Source organism: Pyrus communis, chromosome 8 (genome assembly GCF_963583255.1).
Source record: "Pyrus communis chromosome 8, drPyrComm1.1, whole genome shotgun sequence".
Lineage (NCBI taxonomy): Eukaryota > Viridiplantae > Streptophyta > Magnoliopsida > Rosales > Rosaceae > Pyrus > Pyrus communis.
The window spans coordinates 7,343,035-7,363,663 of NC_084810.1; the positions used below are offsets into that span (position 1 = coordinate 7,343,035).

Here is a 20,629-nt window from a genome sequence, read left to right on the forward strand (position 1 = left end):
CAAAGAAAATAGGCTAAATAAGGCTCAAATGGGTTAATCCTACAATACATATGCAAAAGGGTAAGACTTTTTGGCTCTGGGCTTAAACTAAACAACTTCATCTTATTATTTGTTATGCTAATCAATTTCATGCTTTGAATGAAACAGGTATGAGTTCTAGTATTTGGAACTATAGTGATAACATGCATTCTAAGTAGCAACCAAGCAAAGAATAATGAGATCATGATACGACTTTAGACAACAAGAAATCAAGATCAATAACTCTCCAAAGAACGTTTAGGCTCAAGTCTCTCAGGGTTGTAGCGTTAGTTTGAGTTTCTTCCTTCAAGCATGTTACAAAAACTGATTTTTTCCTTTGTGATTACATGTGAATTCGTAAATGTCAACTACAACTAAGCATAAACCAAAGAGCATATCAAACTTCCATCCATGTTTGTAACTTTCTTTAATAGTCATGCAATTAAAAACCAAATCCTCATCATTGTGTTGGAAGATATCCTAAGACACAAACAAACATAAAAACAAAAACGACTCTAAAAACAACTCTTTTTGGGTTTTTCAAACACTTTTTTCGATTTTTTTTTTCAAATTTTCGGATTTTCTGTTTAAGACACATAAAAACACTTCAAAACACACTAAAAACACTTCAAAACAGTGAATAACGACTTTAGAAGTGTTAGGTGATAAAATCCCACGGAAATCATGCAAAAACAACTTGTTTACCCCCCCCCCCCAACACTTAAACCAAACATTGTCTTTAATGTTTTAAGCATAGCCTCACAAACAAACAAACAAATACACAAGTAACAACATGACAAGCATGGCAAAGTAAAAGCAATAAAGAGTAGGGTTTAAGAACGCAAATCTGGTTGTGGAGCTAGAGTTCCATCGTCTCCTCGTTTGAACACATGGGTTGCCTCTCAAGAAGCGTTTGCTTTAACGTCTTCCAGTCGGACGATACCTCTTTTTAATCTTCAATACGGCTGACGGCATGGAGGGAGATATCCTCTACTCCATGCTCCTCAAAATGCTCATAATATGGTTCAATGAATGGGAGGGGATAGTGATCCTCCCTGATTGTGGTGTTTTGGTTCCTAAAATCCATGTAAATGCTCCCACCACCTTGAAATCGATTGGGTACCTACACCAAAGAAGGTAACAACCTTTTAGTTGAAATGGGAATTGGAATTGGGATTGGAGACTTATTAGGATGTTGTGGCAATGTCCCTAGGGCAGCCACCATCTCGCCAATTTTATCACTAGGCACGACTATATTGGGTGTTTTTAGGGTAGTGACGTGCCCCTTGTGCTCCACTCCAATTCCTTCCTCGATGGTGGTTCTAGATGCATCCTTCTTGATTGGTGCTGAACGTTCCTACCCTATATTTTTTATTATACCAATGGCAAAACAAGAACGAACATCATTAAGATTCTCAATGGAATCAAAAACTTTAAAGTTAATCATATCACCACCAAATTCCATCGTTAAGGTTCCCTTGGCCACGTCAATCTTGGTGTGGGATGTTTTCATGAAAAGTCGTCCAAGTAAGACTGGCGATGGTGGAGAGTGGGTTGAATCCTCCATGTCAAGCATATAGAAATCTGCAGGAAAAATCAAGTGGTCTATCTGCACCAAAACATCTTCCAAAACTCCTCTTAGGTATGCATTAGATCGATCGGCTAATTGAATAATAACACCATCATTTTTAAGCTCTCGTAGATTCATAGATGCATAAACAGAATATGGCATGACATTAATTGATGCACCTAAATCTAGCATAGCATGTTCAAACCTTGTATTACCAATTACATAAGGGATAGTGAAACTACCTGAATCTTTGCATTTAGGTGGCAGCTTTATTTGCAACATTGCAGAGACATTCTCACTTACATGTACCACCTCTTTCTCCCGAATCCGTTTCCTTGTTGTACAAATCTTCTTCAAAAACTTAGCGTACTTCGGAATTTGCTTTATTGCATCAAGGAGCGGGATATTGACATGCACCTTCCTAAACGTCTCCAGGATGTTTTTTTCATCCTCCTCTGTCTTAGATTGCATAAACTTGCTAGGAAAGGGCACATTTAGTGGAATAGAACTAGACAAATTCGAATTTGGACTTACCTTGGTGGTTTGGGATGGTTTTGGTGCACTAGGGGGCTGCGGCAAGGTTATGGATTCCCTTGCTGTGGCCTTTGCTCCCTTTCCTTCTTCTTGCAGCAGCTTTTCCTCATCTTGGCTTGTTTTGGACAGTTTTGGGGTGGTTCCAACCTCCTTACCACTTCTCAACGTAATAGCCTTAGCGGTTTCAAAGCTTCCCTTTGGATTGACAATGGTCGAGCTAGGTATTTTGCCTTGCTCTCGGAATTGTCCTACAAACTCCGCTATCTGCCTAATTTGTTTCTCCAACTGGTCCACCCTTTTGTCTTGATTTTGCATCGCTTTGTTTTGATTCTCTTGCCCCTGAGACAAATTGGTAAGTAACTTAATAAGTGTATCATTGTCTAAAGACGTACCTGAATTTGGTTGGGTAGATTGTGGTGGAAGTTGTGGTGGTATGTATGGCCTTTGATAGAGCCCAGGGGGTGGCTGTCTATATCCTCCTTGTTGTTGAGGCTCCCTCCACTTGAAATTTGGGTGATCTCTCCATTCCGGATTGTATGTTTTTGAATATGGATCATTCCTTGGTTGATTTGGACTTTGGTACCCCACGGCATGGGCACTCTCCCATCCTCCATTCTCTATCAATTGAGGACATTGATCATTGAGATGTCCTTGCATAGAACACACTCCACATATGGCCGCACCTTGTATTTTGGATCCTTCAACAACCTGAGGCACAAGCATAGTGAGATTAGCTAATTGAGATTGAATTTTAGAAATTGCACTTACCTCAGTCACTTGTTGCCGTGGGGTATCTCTTTGTCCAACACCTTCATATTGTTGTGTATTCAATGCTCGGTTTGCAATTAAGACTTTGGCAGCCTCCGGTGTTTTGTCAACCAAAGCACCTCCCGCTGAAGCATCTAGCATTTGCTTCTCAATTGGAAGGAGTCTCTCGTAGAAATATTGAATTAAGAGCTCTTCCTTCATTTGATGTTGAGGGCATGATGCAACTAACGTCTTGAAACGCTCATAATATGCTGGAAAAGACTCCCCTTGATTTTGTTGAATTCCGCTAATCTTCTTCCTCAAAAGAATCACTCTTGAAGTTGGGAAGAATTTCTCCAAGAATGCTTTCTTCATGCTTTTCCAAGAAGTAACGGTCCCGGGTGCAATTCATAAAGCCAATCCTTAGCCTTTTCCAAAAGAGAGAATGGAAGGGCTTTCATCTTCAAAATGTTCCCATCGACAGTGATGGGTGTCATGCTCGAACATACCACTTCAAACTCCTTATTGTTGGAAGTATGCCCACAAAGCCACTCATTTAATGTAATAGCTTTTTGGAATACTTATTGTGTTAAACTTTTATATGTTTAATAGAGGGCAAAGCTTATTGTTAATCACTATTTATAGTATCTTGTGTTTAAGCAATAAGGGAATCCAAGGAATGTATTTGATCTAAGAGACAAGTGATTTAAGTTAGTTAAATTAACGGGACCTTTCTCTTATGTTCATTCCTAAAACGTTCCTAGCCATAGGATTGCCAATTGGGCATTGACAATCCGCTAAGGTTAGTATGTGTTATGTCGACTCAAGCGTGAGTATGAACTAGTCTCAAGTCATTTGGTGTTGGACACTAAGGCAAACACATAGGTGCTCGAAAGAGTAATCTAGTACACTGAACAACGATCAACTGAGAGTTCGAACATACATGTCATGTGAGAACTCAATAGTTGCAATATGCAAAGTAGTCCTTTGACCTGAGGCATCATTGATGTCTAATGGTTAGGTCCTTGATCTTTGATTATGTCAACGGCATTCCATTGGAGTGTCCACGACATTGTTGGGGTCAAGCTATCTAGTCATGTAGGCATATGAATGCACAACAAGGGATCTCTAACCTTCCATGGTGGAAGGAGAATACTCTAAGATATGATTCGAGAGTCTTTGGCCAAAACATATGAATATGACTAAGGAAGTTTGTTCCAAATCTTATTCAATTGAATCATATAGAGAAATATCACATTGGATAGTAGACATGAAACAAACTATCACTTAAACAATGTGATTAAGAGTATTGTATTAGAGAATGACCGTATTGCATTGTAGTTGTAACTGGATAGGTTCTCCAACCACTTCTACTTAGCTTGGGTAACCATGACATGCTGCTAGGCATCACCCATGGTTTGTGGAAGCCCTAAAGATTAGCAAACACTAATTTTAAGGGAGAATTGAAATGTGGTTTCAATTCACAATCGATCGTTAAGAGTAACATCGCCCACTACCTTGCTAATTGGAACCTAATGGATCGTACACCGAGTAAGGATATAAGTGAAGAAATTATATGAAATGGATAAGCAATTAAATGGTTTAATTGAAGAATGGTCAAGATTAATTAAATAGTTAATTAATTATACGAAACGTTCGTATTGGGCGTTTAAGTTAGTTTTGGGCTTCGGGGCACAAAAACGTTTTGGTCCACAAGGCCCATTATGTTTAAGTTGTATGACAACTAAAACAAAATGGGCAATTAAGCCCAATAACAAATGGAGGCCGGCCATATCAAGGGTAGTGGGAACTTTTGCTTAATTGCAAGTTTGCCACTAACCTAAGAGATGAAGTATAAAGTCATCTTTATAGCTTTGTTTCTAATTAGGGTTTTCTAATTGAATTTGGGTGAAACATATTCTCTCATTTTCTACATAGAGGCCGGCCACTTAGGGGAGGAACATCTAGCAATCTATTCTTCCCTAAGTCATCCATTTCATCTTCACACTACATCTTTGGTGTGGAGACTTAGAGACACCAAACCTTTGGTGTTTTGGAGAACAAATCCTCAAATCCTCAAAGAAGAAAAGGAGCACTAAAAGGGAGGAAATCACAAGGAAGATCCAAGGAGCAAGGAGGTGACTTGAAGGCCCTCCACTTGGGTGAATCCCTTGTGCAATCAAGGATGAGCTTCAAGGGTAAAGAATCTCTAAATTCTTATTCTCTTTAATATTGTTAAAGAGTCTTATGGTTCACCATATACTAGGCTTTGAAAGTCATGGGTTTTATGAATTGTTTTTGGATGCATGCCTACTTTAATTTGTTAATAGTTTGCCTATGTATTCAAATGTTCTTTACATGTTCTTAGCTAGGACAAAATTTTTCCTTCACTTAAGGTGCTTGTTTGGATTTTCCATGGACAGCCCATGGTATTTGGGAATGTGATGCAGCAAGCTTGACTTTAATTCAAACTCATCAGTCTTGCCTTGAGCCAGCCTAGGGTATTGAATGCAAATAGGCACGACATTGTCTAACCCTGAGGCAGAAAGCTCCTTGATTGTTCGATTATCCACAGCCATGGTTTGTTCTTCTTCTTCCACTTCTTCTTCTTCAGATTCGACCTCAGAACTAGAACTAGGTGGATTAGGTTCTGGTTGCTTCCTCTTTCTTCTCAAAGTTCGCTCAAAATCGTCGTCAAACTCTAATATATTCTCATGAACTGGATGAGAACTACGAGTCATACACTTGTACCTAGAAAAAGGAAACAAAACAAATCAGCAACCATCTTAGAAGGCACGACAAACACACACAAAAACAAAGAATAGGTTACGGCACACAAACAAAAGCAAGGAATAAGGCACGACAAACACAAATAGAAAGACACAAATAAACACATGACACTCTTGACCTTAAGACACACTTTGACACTACACAAACACAAGGGATTAGCAAGTTTGCTAGTCCCCGACAACAGCGCCAAAATTTGATGTGAAAATTAACTTGACAAACAAATTAAACCCTATTTGTGACAATTGTAGTATATATGCAATTAGGGATCGTTCTAACCGGGGATTAACTAGGGATGCTAATCTACTCTAAACTGACTTAAAAACACAAAACTAAACTTAAAAACACTTAACTAGACCTATATGATTCAAAACAAATAAAAAGACTCAAAACAGCACAAAACAATCAAATAGACTCAAATTAGACTCTAAAGGGTGATTTGGACGAAATTTAACTAACTTAGACTCAAAACACTAATTTGCACATATTCAAACACTTTTCTAACTCATCTAACACACTTAATAAAAGGGGGGGAATTGATTTTGGACGAAATTAATTAAATTGGACAGATTGTAAACTAAACAGATTAGGCACTAAGTTAGGTGAATTGAATGGGAAAAAGGCTAGTTAGAGGGTCCTTCTCCACACATGCACATATGTAACACAAATTGATTTCCAGATTTTATCCCTTTAAACCATTAATGACAATGCCCCAAATTAATTGTGAAAAGCACAAATTAACTTTCAGATTTTCCTAGCTTTATTGAATTTGATGGAATACGCATTGACAACCAAATTATTCTTATCAAATTCCCTACATGAACTGCATAATAGAGATAAAATCAAAGATCATTAAGCTTTTTGAAAGCATTGACTAGGCATTCGTAACTATGAATTGCATGATACTCTTGCCTAGAATTTACTTAACACAATCATGACTAGTGATTTTTATTACTTGTGAATATAAGTTCATAACGATTAGGTGAAATTCCCTTATATCCTAGCATCAAATTCATGCATGAAAACTAAGTATGCATCCTTAATCAACACACAAAAACAAGTTCTTAATAAATCAATTAAGTAAATCCCATTCACAATTCAAGAAACAAAATCTGGAGGAAATCAATTCATATAAAATATAAGTCCATGGCTTTGAATTCACCCCTAACTAAGAAAAACTTAGTTACACATGTTCATAACAATTGAAAAGCAAATTAAAATAAACATGGAAATGAAACGAGGGGAGAAAGAACTCTCAAAGTCTCCAATGGTTGCAGATTCCTTACGGCACAAGAGTCTCTTTCTCCTATGGAGGCCACAACACTCCTTCTTCTCCCTAGGGTTTGCAGCACAAAGTTGTATTTCTAAATGGATGGTGCGTGGTGTGAATGAATGAATGAATTGAATGATGAATGGCTGCCTAGGGTGTCTAAGGGGGTGCATCACATTGCTTGGAATTTAAGTCTTAGCCCAATTGATTTCTGATATGGACTTATAGAATCCAAATCCAAGAGGAAAATGGCCAATTTAAATCAGAATCCCATCAGAAAAAGGTTTAGGAAATTAGTCCAAAATTGGGCATTCTAGAAACTAAGTGTTTTGTGTCTTATTTTGGGTGTTCTAGAAGGCATAAAAGGGGGAAAGGTGCGGCACCTTTCTAGGGTCAGATAAGGCTTCTAGAAATTAGGTTTTTACGTCCACTTGCATCTAGGATTAAGGTGGAATAAGATTATGTTAGGATAAGATAGGATAAGGTTTGGATAAGATAAGGTTTTTAGGATAAGTTTCCATATTTCTTGCTCTTTTCTTATCTTCTTTGTCTTGAACTTTCCTTTTCTGATTTGTAGCATGTTCCTAGCCTCTTTTCACTCCAAATTTGTCCATCCACCTTGCTCCATATACAAGCTGTCCATAATAAGCCCAAAACTGCTCTAAAAGGCTCAAAATTGCCTTTCTTGCCAACTTTGTCATTAGGACCCACAAACAAACGAAAATAGCTTAAAATACTATAATACGTAGTAATTAGCTAACTAAATGCAAGGAAACGACATAACTAAGTAGCATATATATGCTCCTATCACACATCCCGGACCCGCTCCACCACCGTAGCACGATATTGTCAGCTTTGGGCCCCGACTACGTCCTCACGGTTTTGTTTCTGGGAACTCACCCATCATGGAAGTGCTCTCGCGCACTACTCGCTTAACTTCGGAGTTCTTATGGAACGTTCTCACGCGCTACTCGCTTAACTTCAGAGTTCTCATGGAACCCGCTAGTGAGCTCCCAAAAGGCCTCGTGCTAGGTAGGGATGGGAATATACATATAAAGATTTGTTTCTGTGAACTTACACGAGAACTTCCTAGTGGGTCGAGTGCTCTCGCGTGCTACTCGCTTAACTTCGGAGTTTCCATGGAACCCGAAGCCAGTGAGCTCCCAAAAGACCTCGTGCTAGATAGGGATGAGAATATACATATAAGGATCACTCCCCTGAGCGATGTGGAATCTTACAAATATCCTAGTTCTTTTCCTCTCTTTTTTCATGTTTGGATTGCTCGAAAGATTGGTAACAAATATTGGAGTATAATGATTTAGATTATGACACGTGTCACACAAGTTTCGCCTATTTAGAAAAAAAACCAATGCAAATGAATGAATACTTGAGCAAACATTAAGGAATTTATCTTTCTTATTTTGTTTTTTTTTTTTAATAAATTATTATTATTATTAAGAGGAGGTGAGGATTCAAAACTATTACAAGAATTTAAAGGAGATTTCGAACCCAGTAGACATGGGTGGAAATTAGGATATTAGACCGCAAGTTTATTGGTGTGTGGTTTATTTTTTATTTTTAATTTAGTTTAGAAATTTCACCTAAACTACGTCGACCATTTGCCGTTGGCTTGGTCACAAAAAACATGACAATTGAGAAGTTGTTTACTACTTCGCATCCAAACAAGAAAGGCAATGACACTACTTCTCAATGATAATGACAAGTGCTTTTATAAAGTATCAAACACATCCCACATGATAAAAATCTCACAAGTAGTGACTACGAGATCTCACAAGTAGTAACTACGAAGTACGATTATTGCGTAAGAATTTTTATTTTGTTTAGGTGAGAATCACAATTTGATGCACAAAAATAAATATTAAACTTAAAAAAAAATTACACACATATATTAAATAGTAACTTGGCTATAATAAAAAGAAGTGGAAAATTTTCAATTTTTTAAGAAAGCAATTCTGTTCACAAGTAATTCTATTGAGAGTTAATCCTTAATTTATAAGAAGCAAGCATGAATATATTTCAAGTGTTTTGAAATCTAAAAGCACTGTTAATTTTTTCAAATTATTTTTAATTTTAATTGTATTTCTTGAAATACATTTGAAGTGTTCTTTTAAATTCCTCTTCATTTGTAAATAAAAGATCTTAAATTCGATTCTCAAGACGAAGTTAAACCACATTATTATGACAAACTTATTGTAAAGCTTAGTTCACTCCCCACCCTTAATGTAGATACTATTGTTTATTTCGAAAAAAAAAAAAAAACAGTTTGAATACATTGTTTTTAAGGTACTTTCAATTTTTTAAAATTTTTAAAACATTTCCAAACAAAAGCCTTGAGCCAGTATTTTTCATTTCTGATGTCTGCGATCTCTGCTCACGCACAAACACACACCATGGCCTGGTTCATGTTTGCCACTTGTGTACCTCCAAGAGATTCTAGACCCTTCATATCCAATCCTCTTTCCACGTGTCCTTCTTCAATTTCACAGATATTTCACCTCCTCCTCCTCCTTAAATAACCACTCTCCCCACTCGCATCTTGTGACGTGCAAACCCTAAACCCCCAATTCACCCCATCTTATCATCTACTCTCTCTTCTTCCATCAATCGATGGCATCCATGGCTTCCACCCTCACCTCATCCTCTGTCACCACCAAGCTCCAGAAGCCCTCCCTCCTCGACTCCTCCTTCCATGGCGCTCCCATAGTCCGCCTTCAGCCGGCCAAGGCGGCCCCTGCCAGCAACGGAGGCCTCTCCGTCTCCATGTCCTCCAACGGCTTGAACCCCTCGTACGACTTGAGCGCCTTCAAGTTCGACCCCATCAAGGAATCCATCGTCTCCCGGGAGATGACCAGGCGCTACATGACTGACATGATCACCTACGCTGACACCGACGTCGTCGTAGTTGGTGCTGGCTCCGCGGGGCTCTCCTGCGCCTATGAGCTCAGCAAGAACCCCGACGTTCAGGTCGCCATCGTCGAGCAGTCCGTCAGCCCCGGTGGCGGTGCATGGCTCGGTGGCCAGCTCTTCTCTGCCATGGTAATTAATGTCATTTACGATTAATTTTTTTGTTGGTAAATTATTAATTATTTTGAAATTACCTTAATTAATGATTTTTTATTGTGTAATTACCAATTTTAGGTGGTGCTTAAATTTTTGCCCTTTCTGGGGAATTTCTGTTTAATTTGAAATTTATGTGTGTTCGTAAAATAATCGAAGATTTTGACTGATCGACACGTGTATCGCATGCAGCGTACCTCTTGTTTGGGTCGACGCGTGTCTCGCATGCAGCGTCTTGTATTTTGTAATACTAAAGTTTATTTTATATGTTTGACATAGGTTGTGCGCAAACCCGCCCATCTCTTCCTAAACGAGCTCGGCATTGACTACGATGAGCAAGACCACTACGTCGTCATCAAGCACGCCGCTCTATTCACATCCACCATCATGAGCAAGCTCCTTGCCAGGCCCAACGTGAAGCTCTTCAACGCTGTGGCCGCCGAGGACTTGATCATCAAGGGTGGCAGAGTTGGTGGGGTGGTCACCAACTGGGCTTTGGTCTCAATGAACCACGACACACAGTCGTGCATGGACCCCAACGTCATGGAGGCCAAGGTTGTGGTGAGCTCATGCGGCCATGATGGACCCATGGGAGCCACCGGGGTGAAGAGGTTGAGGAGTGTCGGAATGATTGAGAGCGTTCCTGGGATGAAGGCATTGGACATGAACACAGCTGAGGATGCTATTGTGAAGCTCACAAGGGAGATTGTGCCTGGAATGATCGTTACCGGCATGGAAGTTGCTGAGATTGATGGATCTCCAAGAATGGTACATTTCTATCTCATTTGATTTATTCTTGTTTATAATTTCTGTTTTACTTTTTGGTATAGATGCCACTTTTTACTTCTCACACATCTATTACTAATTTCTGTCATTTGGTAGAGGGTGTATGTGAGAAGTAAAAAAAGATGTGTGGATAGCACACTTCTAGATATTATTGTGCTTGGCTAATTTGAGATGAACACTTGTTTGACTGATTGCTGATTTGAAATGAACACTTGTTTGAATGATCTAACTCATTTCACTAAATCATCATTATTGTCTTATCCAATCACTCCAAGCCATTACAATCCCATTCGTCAGAATGGGATCGTGGTGGGGGGCCTAGACGGTTTAGATAAAACATTAAGGACTGGGAAGTTGATCTTATCAAGCATAACTTCTCAATTAGATTTAAGCTCTAAGTGTGCATGGTTATCAATAAAAAATATATGCAAATGCGTAGTGTAGATAGACACCAACACTCAAGTGTTTGCACTGCCACATCGCAATGGAAGTAGACTCCCATACCGGAATAGTGCCCGAAACTTTCGGCAGGAGCGAATATTCAAGGTGGTACAATATTGATCCCCGATAATCATAGTAAATTTGAAATCCATGTCATTTTAATCATGAAAGTTGAAGTAGACCCAACCTAGATTTGCATCCTCCACCGTAGAAGGGTCCCAAACTAGTTTCATTCGCTAGCCTTTCGTAGTCGATAATGACATATATAATGGCCTCTACCGGGAAAACTTTACTACTATGTCCTGTACCTCTCCCTCCACATTTAATTACGAGACAAAAACACCGTTGGAGGACGACAATTACTTTAGCCTCAATCCATACATAGTGATTTGAAAAGAACATGGGTTCAAAAGCTTTTCCATTCTTTTCTTGTTCCTTAATGTTTGGAATAGTACCATATATTGCTTGATTTTTAATGTGGTCCTAATAAGATTCCCACTTTGTATAATGTAAGATTTGTGTTTGGAATTCGTCGATTACTTATATATCAATGTGGACCTAATATCATAATTTGCTACATTATTGGGGATGCAGGGGCCTACATTCGGAGCCATGATGATCTCAGGGCAAAAGGCAGCTCACTTGGCATTGAAGGCACTGGGACTCCCCAACGCTTTGGATGGATCGTACGTTGGTGGCATCCAGCCTGAGCTGATCCTAGCTGCTGCAGAATCTGCTGAGATCGCTGAGGCTTAATGTTCACGTTAGATGTTAATAAACAAGGGAAAACCCAGAATCAAGCCGAAAATAATAGAGGTTTAGGAGTGAATTTAGGAGTGAGTTTTTATGGTGGCTGAGTGATGGTTATAGCTAGTGGATATTTGATGCGGTTTGGGACTTATGTGAGTTTTGTTAATAAAGCGGATGGAGGGATGTTTGTCATCTTCTCTCTGCGTGTGCTGGATATTTGACTCAGACTCTCTTGGAAAAGAAATGGTAGTGTCACTTGCACTTGCTTCCTTAATTATTATCTTCTATGATCTGCAACCCCATTTGTGTCGCTCTGGTTTCAATTTTCTGATGTACGATGAGATGACCTGCATGTAGTTTCTTTGGCGTATTTTTAAAAACATTTATGGGTACTTTTAAACAATTGGACTTGAGCACCACCACAGTGATATTCTGTTCATTAGAAAGGTTGGGGCAATTCACATACCTATTTTCATTTTTTATCCACCTCTTTCAATTTTTGACCGTTGAGTTCATTGCAGAAAATCTGTGAACAAAATTAACAATTATGTGTGAGAGGTAGAGGTGTACGAATAGCAATATAGCACTGCCCTTAACCCAACGCTGGTGATCCCTATTGATAAGTAGAGTGGCTTGTAATTCCTACTGATTGCCTTGTTAGTGTCCTTACTTTGCTGTTGAATTCTAATGTTACGAACAATTAGTATTATTGTTACATCGTTACCCCAGATTATAATTTGACAAACATATAATTTTCGACGGTAACGTACTAACGTAGTATAGAGAGGTAAGAGCTACATAGGGCTATTCATGACACTTTAAAGAGAGGCACGTAGTTGCGATCCTAAAGTCGTAGCACCTTTCATGCATGCAAGTATGGTCGTTTGGAACTCTAAGATACAAGCCCTTGAATTCTCAAAAGATGTCTCATTCGTTAGGTACGATGACGACAAACGATGTGCCAAGTAATTATCAAGTTTCCGTTGATGAATGATAAGTAGAAATAGGATATGAGGGGATGTAGATGGATTTTTGATACAACGATATATTTACATTAAGAGGTGAAATAATAAATTGGTTACAAATTTGTCATTATCGAGATTTGAACCTAAGAGTCTAAAACTTTTCATGTCGAAGTAAAGAAGAGCACTACTAAACTATAGTACTAAATGACAGAAGATGTAGATGGATTTAGAAGTGAAAAATCGAACATGTGAAACTTTGTTAGATTCTTCTATTTAAATAGAACTGTTCACATCCTTTAAGAAAAGACATCTCATTTAAACTCTTTATATCGCTACTCGTTGATGGATTCCTAATTTTAAGCATCGATGATGAACTTAAAAGAGAAGATTCACTTTCTCGATTTTATATGGAAGATGACTTCCTACTCACTATTTAGGTGAGAATGCACCACCTCCATTAGTTTAAATTAAAAATTGAAAGTTTTAACGAAAAGTCCACAGTACTGTTCACTTTAATGAAAAATTACATTTTTACACTAAAAAGTCAAACCTGGTACTCACTTTACTCTTTATTTTGTCTTTATCATTAAAACTCAAAGTTTTCAAGCATTTTTCATTAGTTTTTCTTTAAAAATTTAGTTCGAATGTATCATCTACAATTTACACGATACTTTTTCAAACTTCTCTTGAATTTTTATCTCAAAGCCACATATATGACTACAATAAGAATTTTGCGGACTAAAACTTGTGGAAACTTAACTTCTTCCTCCTTCAAGTTGAATGATTACAGCTAAACCACGTTAACATTTTATATGAATTTTTTATAGCAAGAGAAATACAAAATAAGAGAATGTGAGAGAAGGGGATGAAAAGAGAAGGGGAGACAAGAGAATCCTAGTCCAAAAATAAAAGTGTTGGTGATAAATTGACAAGATTTTTAGTTTGGGTGGTATTTGTGGCCACCTTTTATTGTCTCGGTATTGTCAGGAAGAATAAATGTGTAAATTAAATTTTGTAATAAGTAGATTATTACTTAACTGTTGATTAACGTACTTATTTCTACTTAAAACATATCATTTAGTTTATAATTTTAATCTACCTATTTAATTTACTTAGCATTATTTTGTTGTCAAGTGGTATTATAAGTTGAATACCAAATTATTTTCGGTGCGTTATTCTGAAAACTAAAGAATAACACCACGCCGTCGTTTTGATTGAGTAACCTCAAAACGGGCTCGTGAGGTCGCCTCGTTCTCCGCAGTTCTCTCAGTAATAAATCCGGTTAATTCATCCTCCATTGATTATCCGAAGCTTAACCGCTCTCAAGGTATCTCCTTACCTTAACTCTCTGTTTGGTTTCCGAGAAAAACCAAGAAAAATTGGGAAAATTTGATGAAAAAAACCCCTCAAATTCGTGGCGGTATTGTTATTGGCAGAGCCTGAGATTGAGAAAATATGGAGGAAATGTTGGCAATTTTTCTTTCCATGCTTCTTGTTTTGGGATTAATTCCACTATATCTATGGAAACGCCGCCAAGATTCTCGACCGCCGCATGAACACGAAGAAGAACCTCAGGTTTAATTTTTTGAGCCCTAATTTCGTTGCAGCGTAATTGTTTTATTTTATTTTTTGCTCTGTTCATGATTTTTGGCTCAGAAAGTAGGAATGGTGTTTTGGATTTAATTTTTTGAATTTTTTTGGATTGTTATTGATTTAGGTTGCTCAGAGGGAGGCGGTAGTGCGTGCGCCTGGCGGTCGCCGGATGCGTAGGAGGCCGGCTTCTGGAGCAAGCACATCATCAGCTGCTGCACCAGCTGTAGAAGGTTTGTGGTTTACGTTGAAGTGACTAATTTGAATTTATACTAGTAAGAGGTTGGATTAAGTTCATAAGTAATTGCGACTCTGTGAGGTTTCACGATGTTAGTTTCTCTTTGATTGGAGAAGCTTTTGTAATTGATGAATCGTGATTGAAATAGATATCAATTGGTAAGCAGAAGCGAGATAATCAGGAACGAAAATATAAGGGTCTGTTTGGTATCCTATTTGAAAATTTTTATCATTTCTCAAAACATTTCTTAAAAACATCTCTTAAAAACAATTTTCTTTAATACACAAAAACTTGATTGGTTTGCGATTTAAAATTTTTAAATTTTATGACTTAAACTAGACAAATAAATCTAAAAAGAGGGGGTTGTAGGAGAGGGAGACAGATGAGAGAGGAGGAAAGAAAGTCAGAGATGATTGAAGGAAAGAGAAAGAACAGAGAGGATCAGAAGAGATAGAGAGGAATCGAGAGAATGGAGGAGAGATGAAAAAGGTAAAAAAAAAAAAAAAGGAGAGAGAAAGAAGAAGAGAGAGAGAGGGAGGGAAAAGAAATGAGTGAGTTTAAGTTTAAAAACTCTAAAAACTTACTTTTTATGTTTTTAGATAATAGAGTATATTTTTGAGTTAGTCTTGAGTTCAATTTTTGAAAATAATCCTACCAAACAAGTAACCTGAAAATTGTTTTTGAGTTTAAAAAGTTAGATTCAAGTAGAGTACCAAACAGGCCCTAAGTAACCGCATATGTGAGAGATAAAGGTGTGATCAAATTCATGAGGAGGGTACAAAAATTGAGGAAGTAAAGGATGTAGAATTAGGCAGTTCAGAGTGTAAGTTGACTCCTTAGGTATTCTGTTTAGAAGACGTACCCGGCATAGGAAGTGTAAATTTGGACTTGTATGCTGGACAATTTATGCTTCAGCTATGGCATTGGTTAGCTTGTTCTAAGTGCTTACGATATTAAATAAGTTGAAAAATGAGTTATTCTGGCAATGAACTGTTAATCTATATTTCTAAATACAGAAACCATTGATGGAAGTGACGAGGAAGATGTTGAGGGTGAGTATGAAGACAAAGCATCCAAGAAGAGGGAAAAGAAGCGTCAAGAGCGGGAAGCACAACGACAAGTATTCTTTCTTCCTTTTACTTCTTGATTTGAAATTTTGCACACACTCTCTCTCCCTATCCAGTCCTGATTAAGCTTGCACACACTCTTTTGCTCTCTGATCCTGATTAAACTTTCTAGTAAATGTGTTGTGTCATGTCATGAATACCCAACGGGCCTTAAATTTTAGCGAGTTTCTAGATATTCGAATATCTACATTTAATAAAGACATAAACCATTCCTGTGTAGTCACTGAGGCGTAGGAAATGTTAGAAGTTTGATTGCTATATCATTCAATCGATTTAAATTACTGAATTGCTGAATGACTAAAACATTTAATTGAGTTTATGCTTATGTTCTCTGAGGATCCTCGATTTTGGGTTACTTGCATTCCTTTTATATTATTTTCTTCCCTTTTCCTTTCAATTGAAGCACAACTAATTATTTACTTCGGTCCATTCTTTGTTTGAAGGCTGAACAAGCTGCACGTGAATCAAGGGTAACAAAACAAGACTGCTATGCTGAAATGCGGAGGAGGAAAGATGAGGAGCGTGAGGCACAGGAGCGTCAGCTGGTGTGTTGATGTCCCTCTTTCATTTCTGTTTTGGCAAATTAGGATGTGTATTTTTATGTCGTTGGATTACTGCCTGAAGATTTGGCCACTGTTTTGTAGGAGGAAGAAGCCAAAGCTCAAAAGGCTAGGGAGGAGGAAGCTGCTGCTTTAGAGTTTGAAAAGTGGAAAGGTGAGTTTTCAATAGACGCTGAAGGTACCACAGAAAATGAAGTGCAGGATGGACGTCAGGATTTGCTGTCTGATTTTGTCGAATACATAAAGGTAGAGTTCAATTAACTCATTAAAAAAAAAAAAAAAATTGTTCTATACTCTAGCTCCCAAATACGTCCATCGGGTTGGCATCAAAACTAGGGATGAAATGTGTTACTAAGATTTGGGGGGTGGGTTAAGGTTGGATTGTAGTTTGTACAATTTATTCAACCCGGTTGAGACAAACTCAACCTGGTCACAAGCTTATGTGCTCAACTTTTTCTAAGCCCTAGCTCAGGTTAGCTGTGCCAAGCTGAGATGAGAGGAATCTGTTTTGGCCAACTCGATCTGAGCTTGTGCTTAAGCCTGAATGAATGGACCATGGTGGGACGCCTGGGCATGCAGCTTGCCATTTCCGTCCCCTCATCCTTAAGATAGCTTTATTGTTTAGAGTTTATTAATCTGTTAGCGTCCTTTTGTAACGATTTGAGACCTCAATCATATGAATTAATGGTTGAGAAAGTAAGCATTTGAAGTTGAGGTTGTGATTTTGTTATTAATACTACCGTTAACTCTGACATTGCAGAAACATAAATGCATTCCCTTGGAAGATCTTGCTGCTGAATTTAAGTTAAGGACTCAGGTAATTTCTCCACATATTTATCCTAAATTAACTCAATAATCAACAGTTTTCATGTCTCCTTACGTACCTCAAATTTCAGTAATAAATGAAGTTTTTAGTTGAAAAATAGTAAGGCATGTGGAAATAGGTTGGTCCCTGAAGCTGGACCTTTCAATCATAATGGTACCTTAAATAGCAAATTTTGATTGGAAAGTTAAATTTCATCGACTAAATTGCTGGATTTTCTATTTGAGGGATCATTTTGATTGGAAAGTCCAATTTCAGGGACCAACCGTGATAAAAACCCTGCAGAAATATATTTTCTGAAAATAAGTGGTCAACTTATTGTTGCTCTTTTTGTTTAGAACATGCTTTTTTTTTTTTTTTTTTTTTTTCCCCAACTCTGTCACAGAAATAATCCGTCCTTTTGGTATATCATACATCGTTTGGATTTATGCCAGATTTGGCTTTCTAATTTTTCGATACTAATGATTCGTGCAGGAATGCATCAATCGAATTACCAATCTGGAGAGTATGGGTACGTTCAGAGGCATTTCCTCATTGAGTTGTTTCAGCCAAATGAATAATGCCTTGCTTCTGAAGGTAAAATGCCTTTTTTTGGTTGAGAATGAAAATGTTGTATTTGTTTGTGTTAGGGCGACTTTCGGGAGTCATGGATGACAGAGGGAAGTACATATACATCTCCCAAGAAGAGATGCAAGCTGTGGCAGACTACATTAAGCGTCAAGGAAGGGTAAGCATTTCGCATCTCGCTAGCAAGTCCAACCAGTTCATAGACTTGGAGCCCAAAGCGCAGTTTGTTGAAGAAACCGGTACTGGGGCGGAGATAACTGTTGCGTGATTTGGTTAAAGTACTTAGTACATGTAAAGGATAATTACAAACTTAATGAAAATCGTGCACGCTGAGTTAAGTTAATTAACACGAAATATAACTAGAAGAGATTGTAGGGGGTTTATCTTCGGTTATAGCAGCGTCGCGTTGTTTAACGTACTAACTGTAAACCGTCGTTCGCAAGTATTAGCGAGGGGCTAATTTCTTCAACGAACGGTAACTATGCAGCGAGTACACATGGAAGCAAGCAATTCCATTAAAATTATATGAAAATGTAGGGTTAAGAACATATACACCATGGCGCCATTTGCAGCCAGTAATCTTATTTCTCGACTTTGACAGAAATTTCTTTGTATTTATACCTTTGGTGTCTGGGAGGGTCCGGTTTGATTTGGTTTACTCTCTCTAGGGTGAACCAGAATAGAAACCGAAAAATATCGTTGGTTGGGCTTGATCCGGGTTTTTTTTTTTATAAATTTTTTTTAGGACCGCACAGTTTGTTGCATTTTGGTTCCGGTTTGGTTTGACCGATTTCCATTTCCAAGAATTATATATTTTAGGGTTTAGGGTGTTAATATAATAAGCCATTTTTATAAATCTTTTACAAGGTACCAAACCCGTTCATTTCAACCACAAATACAACCAAATTCCTTCCGGCAACTTCCTTTGCCAATCCACAAATTCTCTCGCCTCGACCTCCCCTGCATCTCTCTCTCTCTCTCTCTCTCTCTCTCAATTGGCGGCATACTTGAATGGTAAACTAGGCATTTCTATGTGTTGTTTCATGTTCTTTTGATACAAGTGGTATTAGGGCAGTGGAATTTCAAACTTCAAACACAAGAGTTTGGGTGTACATCTGAATGTTACAACCCGCTTTTAACTACAATTCTCTTTGCATAATTATACCCTTTATTGAAAGTGTGCGCTTTAAACCACTTGAGTTATAGGTCATTGTCTCAAGGGAGGTTTTGGAGGTAGTCCCTAGCCACCAATCTTCTTTTACTGAAACCTTATTAGTTTTCTGTTTTATCAAAGTTCTTGACTTTTGTACGCCTCAGCATATTAGTATTACATGTATTTCATGTCATCTATTTTATATTTTAATTTAAAAATTATAATTTGCAGTTACTTATATTTATGACGTTTTAAATAAAACACATAATTTGTGTGATTTAAAATACTAAAGATGGATTAGAAACTTAAAAACCATCATCATCATAATCTTCACCATCTTCATATCAGCCTCAGACACCAAAACCTAGAGAAATCATGCTAGCACAGTTAACCACTAGGCTAGGAAGAAGGTCGGTCAAACACTTAAAAGCCAATACAAGATCATGGTCTACCATAAAAAATTATGTACATATAAAAATAAGAAAAGTAATGTGTGTGTGTGTGTGCGCGCATGCATGTAGTTCAATATCATGTGGATAGGGCGTTGGGTTCCACCCATAAGTCTCATGTTAGAAATTTCTTCATTTCTTAAATTATTGTAATAGTTTCAAACATTTTTCTTAATAATAACTAACCTTCATGCACATGTTCACGTGCGTGCAGAAGATATTTTTTGAATCATGGCGTGCTACGCGTGACTTACACGTTTTAAATGTATTCATATGTTTAAATTGAGAAAAGGAAAGTCAAATATTTGAAGTAAATGAATAATTTTAGATCATGCTAGAAGAAATCCCTCATAAACCAATTAAAACAGCTAAATTCACAAAATAAAATCGATCTCTATAGAATTTACATTAAGAATAGAGAAAATAATATTTAATAAACAATTGATTGAATCACATTATTACTAACTCATTGTGAGAATAGTGTAGATAATATCGTTTGTTAAAAAAAAAAAAAAAACAATCATTTGACAATTACTTTAATCACATTATTATTTGCGTGCGAAAGACCTTTTTTATAACCGGCATTACACGTCTCTTAAGATGTTTTGAACGTGTTTAAAAATAGAGAAAATAATATTTAATAAACAATTGATTGAATCACATTATTGGTAGCCTATTGTGAGGTCAAGCCCACTCCCCTCCCCCTTAGTATAGATAACATCGTTTGTTTAAAAAAAAAAAGCAATCATTTGACAACTTATTTAATCATATTATTATCCGCGTGCGAAAGACCTTTTTTTATAACCAGCATTATACACCTCTTAAGATGTTTTGAACATGTTTTAAAAAAGCGAAATTGAATCACATTATTGCTAACTTATTGTGAGAAACTAATTATAAAAATAAAATAAAAAAATAAAAAAACTGTACCAAAAAAATAATTATTAAAAAAACACTGTTAAAATGACAAAAATACCCCTACCTTATTTGATGCATTATTTTGAGATGCCTTTGAAGTTTTTTTGTCTTGGGGGCATTTTTGTCCAAATATTTTTGTTGAAGCTTGGTGACATCAAAATCACTGTTCACCTTTTGTGTTGGCTTTATATATAGAAGATGGATAATAGTTTTTATTTTTTATTTTTTTATTTTTAAATGTATACATACACACATACA

At 37.3% G+C, this 20,629-nt stretch overlaps 2 protein-coding genes across 2 annotated transcripts; both read left to right on the top strand.

Moving 5' to 3' along the window:
- The first annotated feature begins 9,477 nt into the window (after window positions 1-9,477).
- Window positions 9,478-12,418, top strand: LOC137742055 (thiamine thiazole synthase, chloroplastic-like). Its single transcript, XM_068481797.1, has 3 exons — window positions 9,478-9,983; window positions 10,284-10,772; window positions 11,826-12,418. The coding sequence occupies exons 1-3, from the start codon at window positions 9,555-9,557 to the stop codon at window positions 11,985-11,987; spliced, it is 1,080 nt and encodes a 359-aa protein (XP_068337898.1). The 5' UTR covers window positions 9,478-9,554; the 3' UTR covers window positions 11,988-12,418.
- A 1,714-nt stretch (window positions 12,419-14,132) lies between these two features.
- On the top strand, window positions 14,133-18,447 carry LOC137742453 (DDRGK domain-containing protein 1-like). The gene is made up of 9 exons (XM_068482320.1): window positions 14,133-14,273; window positions 14,383-14,521; window positions 14,664-14,769; window positions 15,791-15,894; window positions 16,345-16,446; window positions 16,546-16,707; window positions 17,222-17,278; window positions 17,759-17,795; window positions 17,914-18,447. Exons 2-9 carry the CDS (start codon window positions 14,402-14,404, stop codon window positions 18,117-18,119), a joined length of 894 nt encoding a protein of 297 aa, XP_068338421.1. The 5' UTR covers window positions 14,133-14,273; window positions 14,383-14,401; the 3' UTR covers window positions 18,120-18,447.
- The last annotated feature ends 2,182 nt before the right edge of the window (window positions 18,448-20,629 follow it).